General features: G+C 38.9%; 1 protein-coding gene across 1 annotated transcript in view; it reads left to right on the top strand.

The window, feature by feature from the left end:
• The window catches only part of LOC122558401, a 389,098-nt gene that overhangs the window by 261,014 nt on the left and 115,025 nt on the right, over positions 1-13,059 (top strand). Inside the window, exons 4-5 of the mRNA XM_043706929.1 lie at positions 6,690-6,814; positions 8,737-8,919. Coding sequence (XP_043562864.1) covers positions 6,690-6,814; positions 8,737-8,919 — 308 coding nt within the window. The remainder of the gene's footprint in view (positions 1-6,689; positions 6,815-8,736; positions 8,920-13,059) is intronic.

Genomic DNA, 13,059 nt, shown 5'->3' with positions numbered 1-13,059 from the left:
CTGTAATTTCTAATTCTTGCTTTAATTGTGTTATTTTGTACCTTATAACTCTGTCTTTCTACATCTCTTCAATGCTTTCTCTAGATTTGCGCATTTTCTATCTTTGATACCTTGATACCATTGTATTTGTGCCCAACTTATTTTTCCTGACAATTTTATTCTTCCTCTCATGCAGGCTGCTTTTCTGAGTAACTGAAGACGTAACCCAGCTATAGGCAGAGTCTGTCAGGAAAGAGTAAATCAGACTAACTTGAATTGTGGTAATCTAAAAGCTGCTATTGATTTTCTTTCCTTCATAATGTATTAATTCTAGCTTTAATTTTGTTATTTAGGGAAATATGATTTGATTTTAATGAAACAAGCACTCAACTTGTGAACTGAGACTGACCCTAAAGCACCGCATGGCTTAATGACTTCTGTTTAATGAGGGAAATTGATTGGAAATGTACCATCACGTTATGATAGATTATACGTCCTAGCCCTGGGTGTTTGGGTAATGGCCCTATATAAAAGAAAAGGTTTGGGTAAATGTGAATTTTTAACTTCAATGTTCGAAACAATACGGGGTGGAAGGAGATCAAGTTGGTGCTGATTTATACAATCAAAGACTAACTCACATTTGCTGTTCCATCAAGTGAAACTAATTATATATACAAATAAGAGAAACTTTTAAGATAATAAGACAGTTAAGATGATTTTGATAGCCAAACTGACAAAAACCTTGTTAGTAAGGAAAATAGATTATTATTTAAAGATCTTGATAAGATTATATTTTCCATAAATGGGTACATGGAAATTTTACCAGAATGTTGGCTGGTCTGGAGGGTTTCAGTCATGAGGAGAGGTTGGATAAACTCAGATTGTTTTCACTGGAAAGAAGGGGGACGAGTAACGACCTGATAGAGGTCTACAAAGTTATGAGAGGCACAGATAGGGTGGATAGTCAGAGACTTTTTCTCAGGATGGAAAGCTCAACTACGAGAAAGCACATGTCCTCAATAGGGGGAGGAAGGTTCAGGGGAGAAATACGGAGAAAATTTTTCACACAGAGGGTGGCGAGTGCCTGGAGTGCACTGCCATGGAAACGTTGAAAGCAGGAAGATTAGCACCATTTAAGGCATATCTTGATAGACACATGAACGGGAGGTAAAAAAATGGATAGAAACTGTGAATGGACAGGAAGTGGCCGTTCTAAATAAGGATTAGGAATCAGCGCAGACTTGGTGGGCCGAAGTACCTGTTCCTGTGCTGTATTGTATTATGTTGTATTTTGTTATGGACTAAGCCAGACTACTCAAAATATTCTTAAGCAAGCAGCCGCAGACCATAACTTGGCAATTTGTTTCGGTAAGTGTACATTGAAAATTACCCCGGATTAAGTTATCTAGGTTGACTACTAGATTTTAAAACAGACAAAAGCTTTATTCACAAAATTACACAATGAAACACAAAGAACAGAATAAAGAACCCCTTCAGAACACAACCTATCCAAACAAGACTTCAAGATGCTGTTCCGAATATACACAACAGTCCCAATAAGCATACTCACTTTAAAAACCAGTAAAAATGGAACACATGCTTACAGGTTGAAGTTAAAGGGCAGAAAGAGAGAAAGAGTTTCCACACAGCTCCCTGTTGAATTTGCAACCAAAGCTGAAATAAAACAGCTAGCTTAGCTAAAGAGCTAACCACTCCCCTTTCATTATACAGATCACTTCTAAAACATGACCACTTTGGTTTGAAGTCTCATCTGTTTACATTTAAACAGAAGGCCTCCCAAATCCTTTTCATCTCCATACCAAACCGGACTGATTGGAGCCTGACCCGGTTTATTGCCCCTCTGAAAAAAATCAAAGACAGAATGCCCTTGAGCCAAGGTACAGCTTTTAGAAAAAAAGGGACTAGCTTTTTGACAATTTCTGCTTCTGAGAAAATGGGAATGAAGATGAATATATCTTCACCTCTGTCAATCAATAGCAATGTTGCAAATTTACCCGTTCGCCATTCCTAAAGACACATTCTAAGTAACAGATGTGAATAAAGGACAATAATATTGTGTGGCTTGTGAAACTTTGACTTTTTATTAAGGAAATCAAGTTCAGAAATGTAGAGAAAAAAATGACAAACTGTAATGTGATTTGGGTTCAGAGAATTTGATCGACCTGACTACTGAATTGAGAACTGTGGCAGATTTGAATCATCTATCAGCATGTTTTTTTTAATGTATCCCCTAGTATCATTAAATGTGGTAACTGCTTCATAAAACTGTGAATGCCAACCTTATATTGATAGATATGTTTAATGAGCCTGTTCAGAGATGTTTTACATACCTCAGGAGCAGGTGGGTTTGGAACCTGAACCTCCTGGCTTAGGAGTAGACACTACCACAGTACCACAAGAGCTCAACCTTGTATTTCTATACCCCATTGGTCTTGAGGAACCACTGGAATCAATAAGCCAATAGTTGCATCAATAAATACCATGATGAATGTCAATGACGTTTAAAAAGAAATCATAGTGTTCAAATTAGGCTGTATTGTATATATATATTAATCCCCTTCAAGAAAAGCCTACATCAAGATTTTTAATATGTGATCTCTAAAGGTCCAGGTCAGACACGAGATTTTACCTATGTAAATGTTCACTTTTCCAAAAATGTTTAATTTATTTTGTGGAGAATGTAACAAATTATAAAGTGAATTGTTTGGAATTGGATAGTACTATGCAATTAACCAAACAGGCATCAATCTTGCTTTTATATTAGTACAAAAATGGATGCATCTTTATCCCAATTAAACTTCAGAAAAAATACAGCCCTGGCTTACTTTTGAGGAGTGTTTACATCAGTGTCAATGCCACATAAAAACTTTTGACAACAGATCATATTAATTAATTACTTGAGGATGCATCAGGGAGGATTGCATGGTGTTCTTGGTGTCTGTAAGAATTATTCCCCTGAATGTCACTGTTCTAAGCTTACTTTTGGACTCCTCTTCATTCAGGGCCTCTGATCATTCCTGAAAAATGCCTTTCTTCTCCGAAACTGTGGCATAATTTACTGAATATGTCATCAACTCCTGAATTGTATGTTGCATAATGTTTTAACTGATTTTGGCCGGATGCAATTGGCTACTTTTTTTATATAAAGTTCATACTCAGCTAGCAATGTAGACGAGATCTCTACATGGTGACGCTAAATGATTATTAACTGAAAACAGGAAAATGAAGTTGTTTCACTGAAAATACATTTCTACGCTGCTCAATTTTAAAACTTTGCTAAATAGCTTATTGTATGAGCGGGTGAATTACAAATTGAAATTCAGCCAGTTGATATGGTGATGTCATAGGTACTTGTGCAATTTCAAGTTGACAAGAAGCAGTGACTGTCTCTGTTTCATGACCTTTTGCATTTATTATTCTGCATTATCTGTTAAATTAACATCTTATTGGCCTTTGAAGTTTCTAATCTTTACTGGCTCCAGTATCACACAAAAATAACTTAACTAAACCATGCAAATACTTTAAAAAAGAAATAAATAACTCAAACTCTACCAATGAAAATAAGCAGAGCCATTAAAAGCCAAGAACTAACAGGTGTGAAAATGATAGCAATGAGAAACTATCACAAAGCCAAGTAACCAAGTTATTCAATATGCTTTCTGAATATTTTTGGAGACAATTTTGATGTTCAGGTGACTGATGTACAGTTCCCTAAATCTTAAATCTATGGCATATTGATAATTTAAAATCCTTCTTAATGACATCATTAAACTTGTCCATAGTTTACTTTTAGGAATAACTACAATTTTCATCCACACAAACCTGATTCTTCCTTTGGGATTGGGACTTGGCTTTCGTTCATTTTTGGAGAGATCCATATTTCCTGCGCTTTCCTTCTGATGTCTTATGATGTGTAAAATCATAAATTCTTGCCTTGAGGTTAAAAAACAACAATATTTTATTTCTGTCTGCTGCAATAAATATAAGCAACACAATGTATTTCTTAACAGCCTCTAGATCGAAGGAAGTCAGTTTTTAGAAGTTTCTATAGTTCATTCCTCTGCTTTCTGTTTTCATTTTTTTATTTATATTCCCTTACTTCTCAGCTGGGATACAAAGGAAATTTCAAGCCCCCAAGTGCTGCCATTTCTGAAATACTCCAGAATCCGGAATATCTACAAGATTCTAATTCCATTTCTATTCTATCTAGTGTATCCAGGTTGGCTTCAGACCACAGATTAAAAATATATTCCTCTACTGCTATTTTTCAATTTACTCCAACTTATCTTCCTATCCCAGAATGTCTAGGTGAGATTTGACCCAGAAATGCTTCTCTGTATGACAATTAATATTTTCCAGACCTGATGGAACTGCGGTAACTTGGATCTGTGTTGTAAATTTGGGGAAAAACCTTCACGATTATTTCTGAGATTGCTGATCAGATCTTGCAACTATCAGGCAGCTCACGAGATACAAGTGAGGCTCCTCTCACTTTGAGGGAGGAAGTTTCACCTCCAAGAGTTGCTGGCTAATTGGAGGGTTGGTAGCGCTACCTAGAGCAGTCTGCATTGCTGGAACTCCCTCAACCTGAAGAAGCAATGCGAATGTAGTCCTCAGAGGAAGGTAGATGGTGTTGGGAGCACTGGGGCTTGAGAATGACTATAGCCAGATCCTCCTTGAATAAGAGTGCCCAATCTGGTGCACACTCCCAAAGCCTGCAAAAGGACAACTGCAACAGGAAGAGAGGCTCAACCAGTCCTTAAGTGGCCATGTAAGGGATAGGCTTCTGGGTGGGATGGCCATTTGCCACTTCCTTTGTGCCAATAACATTCTAACAATGGCATGTAGGTGCAATAAACTCCCTCATCACTCCACCCCAATCCCACTCACCATTTCCTGTCAGCACACTCCTTGAGTTCTCAAAATCTTACCAATAGTTTTATAGCACAGAATCTGGAGTTCTGAAAGACACATCAATTTAATTCCATTTCCTATCCTTTGGATTTTTTTTATTTTAAGAAAATACATCAATGTGAATGTAAAACTGCAGTGATTTCCTGTCACTAATGGCTCATACTTTAACAACCTTCTCACCTCCGCCTTTGCGCCTTTGGTGATTTTCATTCCCATTCCATTCTGGCATTGCACTTCAGAAAGAGTGTCAAGGCATAGGAGAGTAATTGGATGGTTCTTTTAAAGAACCAGCACAGGTATGATGGATCAAATGGTTTTCTTCTATGCTGGATCATTCAATGTAAAGAGCTTTTTCCTGCTGATCTCATTGAAACTATTCAGAATTTTTAAAATCTCATCAAATTTCTTCTTACCTTTCTATTCCTATTAAGAAATGCCCCAACGTCTTCAGTCTTTTCTCACAGCTAAGGTCTCTCTTGTGTATGTCATTATCTTCATGAATCTCTTGAACGCCTTGCCAATCTCCCTAAAGCACTGGAAGCAGCACTCTAACTCACTGGCTAAGCTAGCATTTATTGCCCATCCCTAATTGCCCAGAGGGCAGTTAAGAGTCACATGTCAGCCAGACCAGATAAGGTTGGCAGCTTCCTTCCCTGATGGACATTAGTGATGCAGATGAGTTTTTCCAACAATCAATTTATGGTCATAATTAAACTCTTAATTGCAGATTTTTATTGAATTCAAATTCTACTGTTTGCTATTACAGGATTCGAACCCAGGCCCCCAGAAGATTATTTGCGTCTCTAGCTTAACAGTGTAGCGATAATACCACTAGGCCATCATATGCCCATGACATTGCCTCTTTGGTTTTATACTTTAATCCATTGTTTTTAAGGCTTGAAATAACATAATTCTTTTTATAACAACTTTGTTATTCAGTTCTCGGGTTGCAAGGTTATTCAATGGTTAGCACTCCTGCCTCACAGCATCAGGGACCCAAGTTCAATTCCAGCCCCGGACTGTGCATGAAGTTTGCACCTTCTCCCCCTGTCTGCGTGGGTATCCTCCAGGTGTACCGGTTTCCTTCCACAGTCCAAAGTTGTGCAGGTTAGGTGGATTAGCCAAGGGAACTGCAGAGTTACATTTATAGGATAGTAGAAATGGGTCTGGTGTGGTGCTCTTCGGAGGGTTGGTGTGGACTTGATGGGCCAAATGGCCTGCTTTCACACTGTAGGGATTCCATGATTCTTTGTCTGAAGACAAGTCCAAACCAAAATGCCACTATCCCCATCATGGAAAGAACAAGGTGGCAGATCACAAATCCCAAAGGGGTCAAAAACTGTGCTGTTTGCACCAATCTGATCTACACCACCAAACTGAGACATCTGGCCCCCTGAGGAATCAGCAATGCTGTGATTTTTACATGTACATTGCAACCTGTGATCTTGCATTTAACAAGAGGACCTAGCTATTTAAATCATGCAGAGTTCTTGATTGGAGTGCACATGGAGACAGGTCATAATAGAATCTAAACATCACTACAGTGCTCTAGAACTCAAACAATCCAGCCCAACATCATAGAAGATGAGCTAACGTTTATTAAAAGAAAACAAGTATGGTCATGAGGGAAATAAAGATATTTGAAAAGGATGGAAATATCCTTTTTTTATACTTTTCAAGTCAAAACTAATATCAGAAAATATAATTGATTGACTCTGCCCTTTGACCATCTATCATTCTATATTTTGTGAATTAAGTCTCTTTTATTATGTTAGTGGGAAGATTTGCTCAAAGGATGGACCCACCAACAGTTTGTGTACCTTGGCGTAGCCCACCTCACATACAGAGTCAACGAAACATGCCTAGTAACATCGATCTGGAGCAAAATGTCATCTACTCGGTGAGTGTAATTGGTTTTTCAGTTGTAGTCTCTGGGAGATTGACAGTGCCACTGACAGGGTGGCTGGGTTTGTGCATATCAGCATGCAATAGCTGACAGATCTCCCAGTGAAACCTTCTCCCACATTTCTTAGGCAGGTAATCCTTGTAATCCACTGATGGGTTGTCGGCTATTTTCATGAGCTGACACTGGTGAAGAGTGCCATACTATGCAGCTATGAAATCTCATTAAGCAAATCTTTCATACTCTGTTATCCTTGTATTACATATTATAATGAGTCATTGTGATGAAGTAGAAAAACACTTCTTAATGAGTAGGGTAGATTTTATGTTACAGTGGGCTTTGATTAATGAACCAAAATCATTGATGAAGTCATATACCATGCCTGATCTATGACCTTTCAACATAAAACACGTTTTGGATGAAAGCAATTATGGATCAAATAACCTTCTTCACAGAGTTGCCAACGTGTAATTGAGACTTAAAGTCAGCATTCTAATAACTGCTTATAACTGGTGAGTTTTATAAATCAGGCTCTACAGAATAATTAAAAGCAGTTTGAGATGATTACTTGATTAAGGCAATGCAAAACAAACAGACCTGTTATATTATCATCTCTACAATGGATTCTGGGCATAGAACACAGAATGGTACCAGTTTTTTTTCATATTGGCAAAGCAGCAATAGTATTATTTAATTGATGGCCTGGGAATATTTTAAACATCTCATTTCACAAACTTCAGTCATATTTCAGCCAGTGGAAAGCAGAAATGATGGGAGGTACATCTGTAAAGCACTGTTACAGAACCTTGTTAGGATGCTATCCACTGATACCACTTAAATTGTGGTGCACAATTAACATTGATGGTCAAGATAGTTTTTCTTAACTGCATTTTTTTAACAAAAAGAAATTCATATTATTATAATGCTTGAGATGATTTCATTAAACTAAACAGCTGTCTAGTGATTAGTGCCATTGGGCATTAGACTTTAATAAGCCAGGTTGAAAGATGGTTTAACCATTATTAATATTGTCCATGAAGCTCACAAAAGCAGTGTTCCCTAAAACACAAAAAAGTATTCCCATTGAAGTAATAAACATGCAATCAAGTTATTACTTTTATATTTTAGTAACTATGGACAATAAATGATTTTTAATTGTGTATTAGCTGTCAAGTTATTAACAAGAATGCATAAAATAATAGGAAAGAGTGAGGACTGCAGATGCTGGAGATCAGTGTTGAGAGTGTGGTGCTGGAAAAGCACAGCAGGTCAGGCAGCATCCGAGGAGCAGGAAAATCGATGTTTTGGACATCAGGAAGTGCATCGGATGCTGTGTGGCCTGCTGTGCTTTTCCAGCACCAAGCTCTCAGCTACATAAAATATCCTCCAGTTTTGAATTTTAGAGATGCTGATGCAGATTTGGTTGTCCAGGACAACAGTTTATTGTTGCAATCCTAATTTGCATTTGGGTCATTTCTTGAAAGATTATTTAATTGTACCTCATTCATGTCATTAAAAAAAGATCAGATTTGCCATTTTCAATATATTTTCGGGTATTTTATATATCTCCAAGATCACCTTTTAAAATTTCTTCTTTCAAAATTGAATAGGTCAGGTTTCACCAGTTCTTCATCATAATGTCAATCTGTTTTAATACACATATAATACCTGACACATGACAGCAACCTATCGGTGAAGTATTTCAAAATTCAGTTGAAAGTAAATACTTTGGTAATGTCAAATTCTGGCTCAATCAGAAAGCTTTCCCATGTCACTGATTAGATCCTAGAGAATCCTAACTGTAACAACCTGGTGTTACTTATACAATAAGACTAAATTACTCTAATTACAGAAAGTTCATATTTATGAAGTTATAATTTCTCTTGTAATATTGAACTTACATTGTTCATACTTTAAAGGACGTCTATGCTCTCGATGAAATTAATATCAACAAATCGATAAAAAGAAATGCATTTGGGACACGCATCCAGATAAAAGAAGTGCCAATACCACAATTGTACCAGAAAGCACTACACAAAGTTCCAGGTAGTCCAGGTGCCAAAGGAATGAGATCTGTGGTGGTTTCCGCTGCTAGGTGGGATGTGAGTATAGCAACAATCTGTATCATTTTTTACTTGATATGTAACTCCTGCGACAAATATTTAAATGCTTGCTATTTCTAGAATTATTTCATAGGCATTGTTATTTGAATTTGAGAAAATGTCGGAAAGATAACTGTTAAGTTATATGGAAGAAAGTGATATTTTCTTGACCAAGTGAGGATGCTTGAATCGGCTCTTCCATTTCAACCTCCTCAGAATTTTGGCTTCTCTTAGAATGCGACTCTACCGCAATTAAAATGTAGTTAAGTGTCTACACTTTAAACAGTGAGCAATCAATTACAATGCTTCATTGGGTGCAAGCAAAAAACATGTTTTATTATCTACTGGCCCCACAAATAATTAAAAAAGACATAACATCAAATAGAGGGCCTTTAGACACACACACACACACACACACACAAATTTGCTCATACCTGCTAAAAGGAGGACATGACTGCACACACAGACACACACACAGGGACATACAGATACACACATGATTTGTTGGGCCATCAGAAGTAAAGAATATTACAGTGCCATTTCATGTTCTTAGTTTCCTAATGTTTCATTCCAGTTAGTTGTGACTGGGCTTTTCTGTTTGAGAGCCAGAGAAAACCCTCTCTAACCTGTTTCAGGTCAACTGTCAAAGTTCCATCTCCTCTCTGCTGTCAGTAAGGAACCTGTTAAAACTGCAGCTTGGTTGTGTATTCTGCTTCGGTAGAAGTTATGTCTTTAAGCTTGGTAACTGTTAGTGAGGCTTCATCAGCAACATGGAAGATTCTTATATCAGATAGGAGATGAATGCCTCGCTGAGGCTCGACTAGGTGGAGCTCATGATCCAGACGTTGACTTCTGATTGGCTAGCAGCTTCTGGCAACCTGAGTAACCAGTGTTGAGGTATGTGATAGGCTAAGAAAATTTCCTATGAAGACCCTCACCCTCACCCCCACCTCTGGAGAGAAAGCTACTCAATCCATCGACAAGGCTTTCCCTTTCACCCTCACCTCGGTCGATCCTTTATCATGGTCAGACTTGTGGTATGATGTGGTGAATGCTCACTGACATGTCTCCACAACTCATTGAGAAAAAGAGACTCAACGAGAGAAAAGGCACCTGTTTAGCCGCAGGTATCAGGTGATCTCATGGTCTCAACCATGAGTGACATCACAGGCACATAGGAACAACAGGCAGGTTTGTTAGAGGCACTCAGAAAGCTGGATCAAAGGACAGAGGACAGAGTTTTTCAGCATTGTGCTGGTTCTGGCAATGCTTCATTCTGGCTGCCTCCATGGACAGCTGACAACCACCAGTTGGGATCCAGGTCCAGCACGTATTCAGTGACTGTCAGATACATGCACAGACCTGCAATCTACCATTGTAGCCCTTGATGCACAGCATTTGAACTGTAACAAATTGCCTGCATCTCCCTTTGCCCCGAAAACTCAATGCAGCTACAGAGGCCAGAAGCCTGTAACTTAGGACTGAAGAGCCTTTGTCCTCAAAGTCAATGCTAACAACAGAGGCTAGCATTTCCAAGTTAGCGCAGAATGAGTGAGCACTTAGAAGGTAAGAGTCATAAAATGGACTCTGTTCAGATGCATAAGATGAGCATGTGCCCCTGCAGTTAATGCACTGTGACAGATTCATTCTCGGTATCTGAGCTCAAAGTGAAATCCTGAAGGTTTGAAGCAGTACATGAGTGGATCCAAAAGCAGCAATGTTGATTTGGTAAGGCTGGTAGTTTGATGAACCACACTGTATTCACTTTTGTGGATAAAGAGTGGAAGAGTACAGTGTCCATGCAATGGTAAAGACAGAGCTGTCTAAAGGCTTGGAGAGGCTAGTGATGAGTTACTGGCATGAGATAACCACTCAGGCTATCATGTCAGGAACTGGTGTCATCTAGTTTCATGGGGAAGGGGAAGAAAATCAGGAATTGCTCAGAAATGAGATGAGTTTAATCAATAATAAGATATAAATGCATGGAAATAATTTGTCACTCATTGATGAAATTCTGTGTAAATATTTCTCTTGACATTAAGAACCTGAATTTTTAAAACCTGCTGAATTTTCCCAACTCTCATCATTGCCCCCACTTTTCAAGGATAGAAATTTCCACCCAGAATGTTGCATTGCATCTTTAAATGAACTGTATAGTGCACAAACTCAACATAGTGAACTAAAAGTGTTAGCCAGAAACAGTCTTCAGATGAATAATAAATTTGGACAAATGAGTCTTTGCCTTTGTTGAATCCTCACATGAAGTGTAAATGGTACAATAATGGTTCTGGGATCTAGGCTGAAGGTATGAGCCAAGGGCCATTTTCTAGTTCATATTTAATTGTTTGAGAGTTTGACTTTAGAGCTACTTTTAAGATGTTTAAAGGATGACTTGTGTTGTACATGATGCAGAATGTTCCCCTCCCTGCAGTGAGATGTAAAGTGTCAAACTAGGGCAAACATTTAAAAATTGCCAATTTTCCCCATAAACCTTGAATAGTAACTTCAGAGTTTTGCCTGGGAATGGTTATTTCTGTACAATTGCATATTATTAATACCTTACATTTACATGTCTACATTCCACTTCCAATTCTGTCCTGTACTCAAAAACTAAATAGCACAAATTCTGGAGAGGTAAACCAGAATGGGTCCCTGATGGCTGGTACTCATTGAATACCAGTGCCAGTCATCATGCTCTTGTTTCTTCTGGTCAACATCCCTGCAAGCTCCAGTGCTGCCATCATTCTTGACCATTCTACCACACAACTTGGCATCAGCTTCACTACATCATGCCTACTCTCAGACCAACTCAGAAACCAGAGCAGGCCTTCAACATTTTATTTTGGAGCTGATAGACTTGCATGCTTCTGCCAGATTAGTTTGTGCACAGGGACAGACATGCATCTCATACATCTATACAGGATACATCTGTGCTGAGAATGATACATGCGTGTTAACTCACTTTCCTCACAGTCACTCACTTTGCTCAGAGGCTGGCAGCGACTATCAGCTTTGCAGTGCTTTCTGAGCACCCGTTAACTTTAACTCTGAGTTACAGGTGTCAGCCTCTGTGTGAATTTCATTGTGGTTTTAGCGTACAAGGTCTTTAGCGCACAGTTAGAGACTGTCAGCTTGTGTACTTTTAGTTTGTTTCTTTTCAAAGAGGAAGAGAGAGGTAGCTTGTGATGCTGGGGAGCACCATGGTCAATCTATCAGTCAGATAGAGGATGCACATATTGTTACAGGGCACCAAGCTATGTCAACGTCACAGCTTCAATATGTCCCAGTAGCTTCAAGTGCTTCAAGCGAATGGTGAACAGGGAACAATCCTTAGTGGATTGAACAGGGGCCACACTCAATCAAAGGGCTCTTTCAATCATACTACAGAGACTGGTCATGGTCACTCAAGCACTTAGACCATAAGACCATAAAACATAAGAGTGGAAGTAAGGCCATTCGGCCCATCGAGTCCACTCTGCCATTTAATCATGGCTGATGGGCATTTCAACTCCACATACCCGCATTCTCCCTGTAGCCCTTAATTCCTTGTGACATCAAGAATTTATCAATCTCTGTCTTGAAGACATTTAGCATCCTGGCCTCCACTGCACTCCGCGGCAATGAATTCCGCAGGCCCACCACTCTCTTGCTGAAGAAATGTCTCCGCATTTTTGTTCTGAATTGACCCCCTCTAATTTTAAGGCTGTGCCCACGGGTCCTAGTCTCCCCGCCTAACGGAAACAATTTCTTAGCGTCCACCCTTTCCAAGCCATGTATTATCTTGTAAGTTTCTATTAGATCTCCCCTTAACCTTCTAAACTCCAATGAGTACAATCCCAGGATCCTCAGCCGTTCCTCATATGTTAGACCTACCATTCCAGGGATCATCCGTGTGAATCTCCACTGGACACTCTCCAGTGCCAGTATGCCCCTCCTGAGGTGTGGGGCCCAAAACTGGACACAGTACTCCAAATGGAGCCTAACCAGAGCTTTATAAAGTCTCAGCACATCGCTGCTTTTATATTCCAACCCTCTTGAGATAAATGACAACATTGCATTCGCTTTCTTAATCACAGATTCAACCTGCATGTTTACCTTTAGAGAATCCTTGACTAGCACTCCCAGATCCCTTTGTACTTT

Source organism: Chiloscyllium plagiosum, chromosome 17 (assembly GCF_004010195.1).
Source record: "Chiloscyllium plagiosum isolate BGI_BamShark_2017 chromosome 17, ASM401019v2, whole genome shotgun sequence".
Taxonomy (NCBI): Eukaryota; Metazoa; Chordata; class Chondrichthyes; order Orectolobiformes; family Hemiscylliidae; genus Chiloscyllium; species Chiloscyllium plagiosum.
The sequence above is the reverse complement of the archived record's forward strand: the minus strand, read 5'-3'. Positions and strand labels throughout refer to the sequence as shown.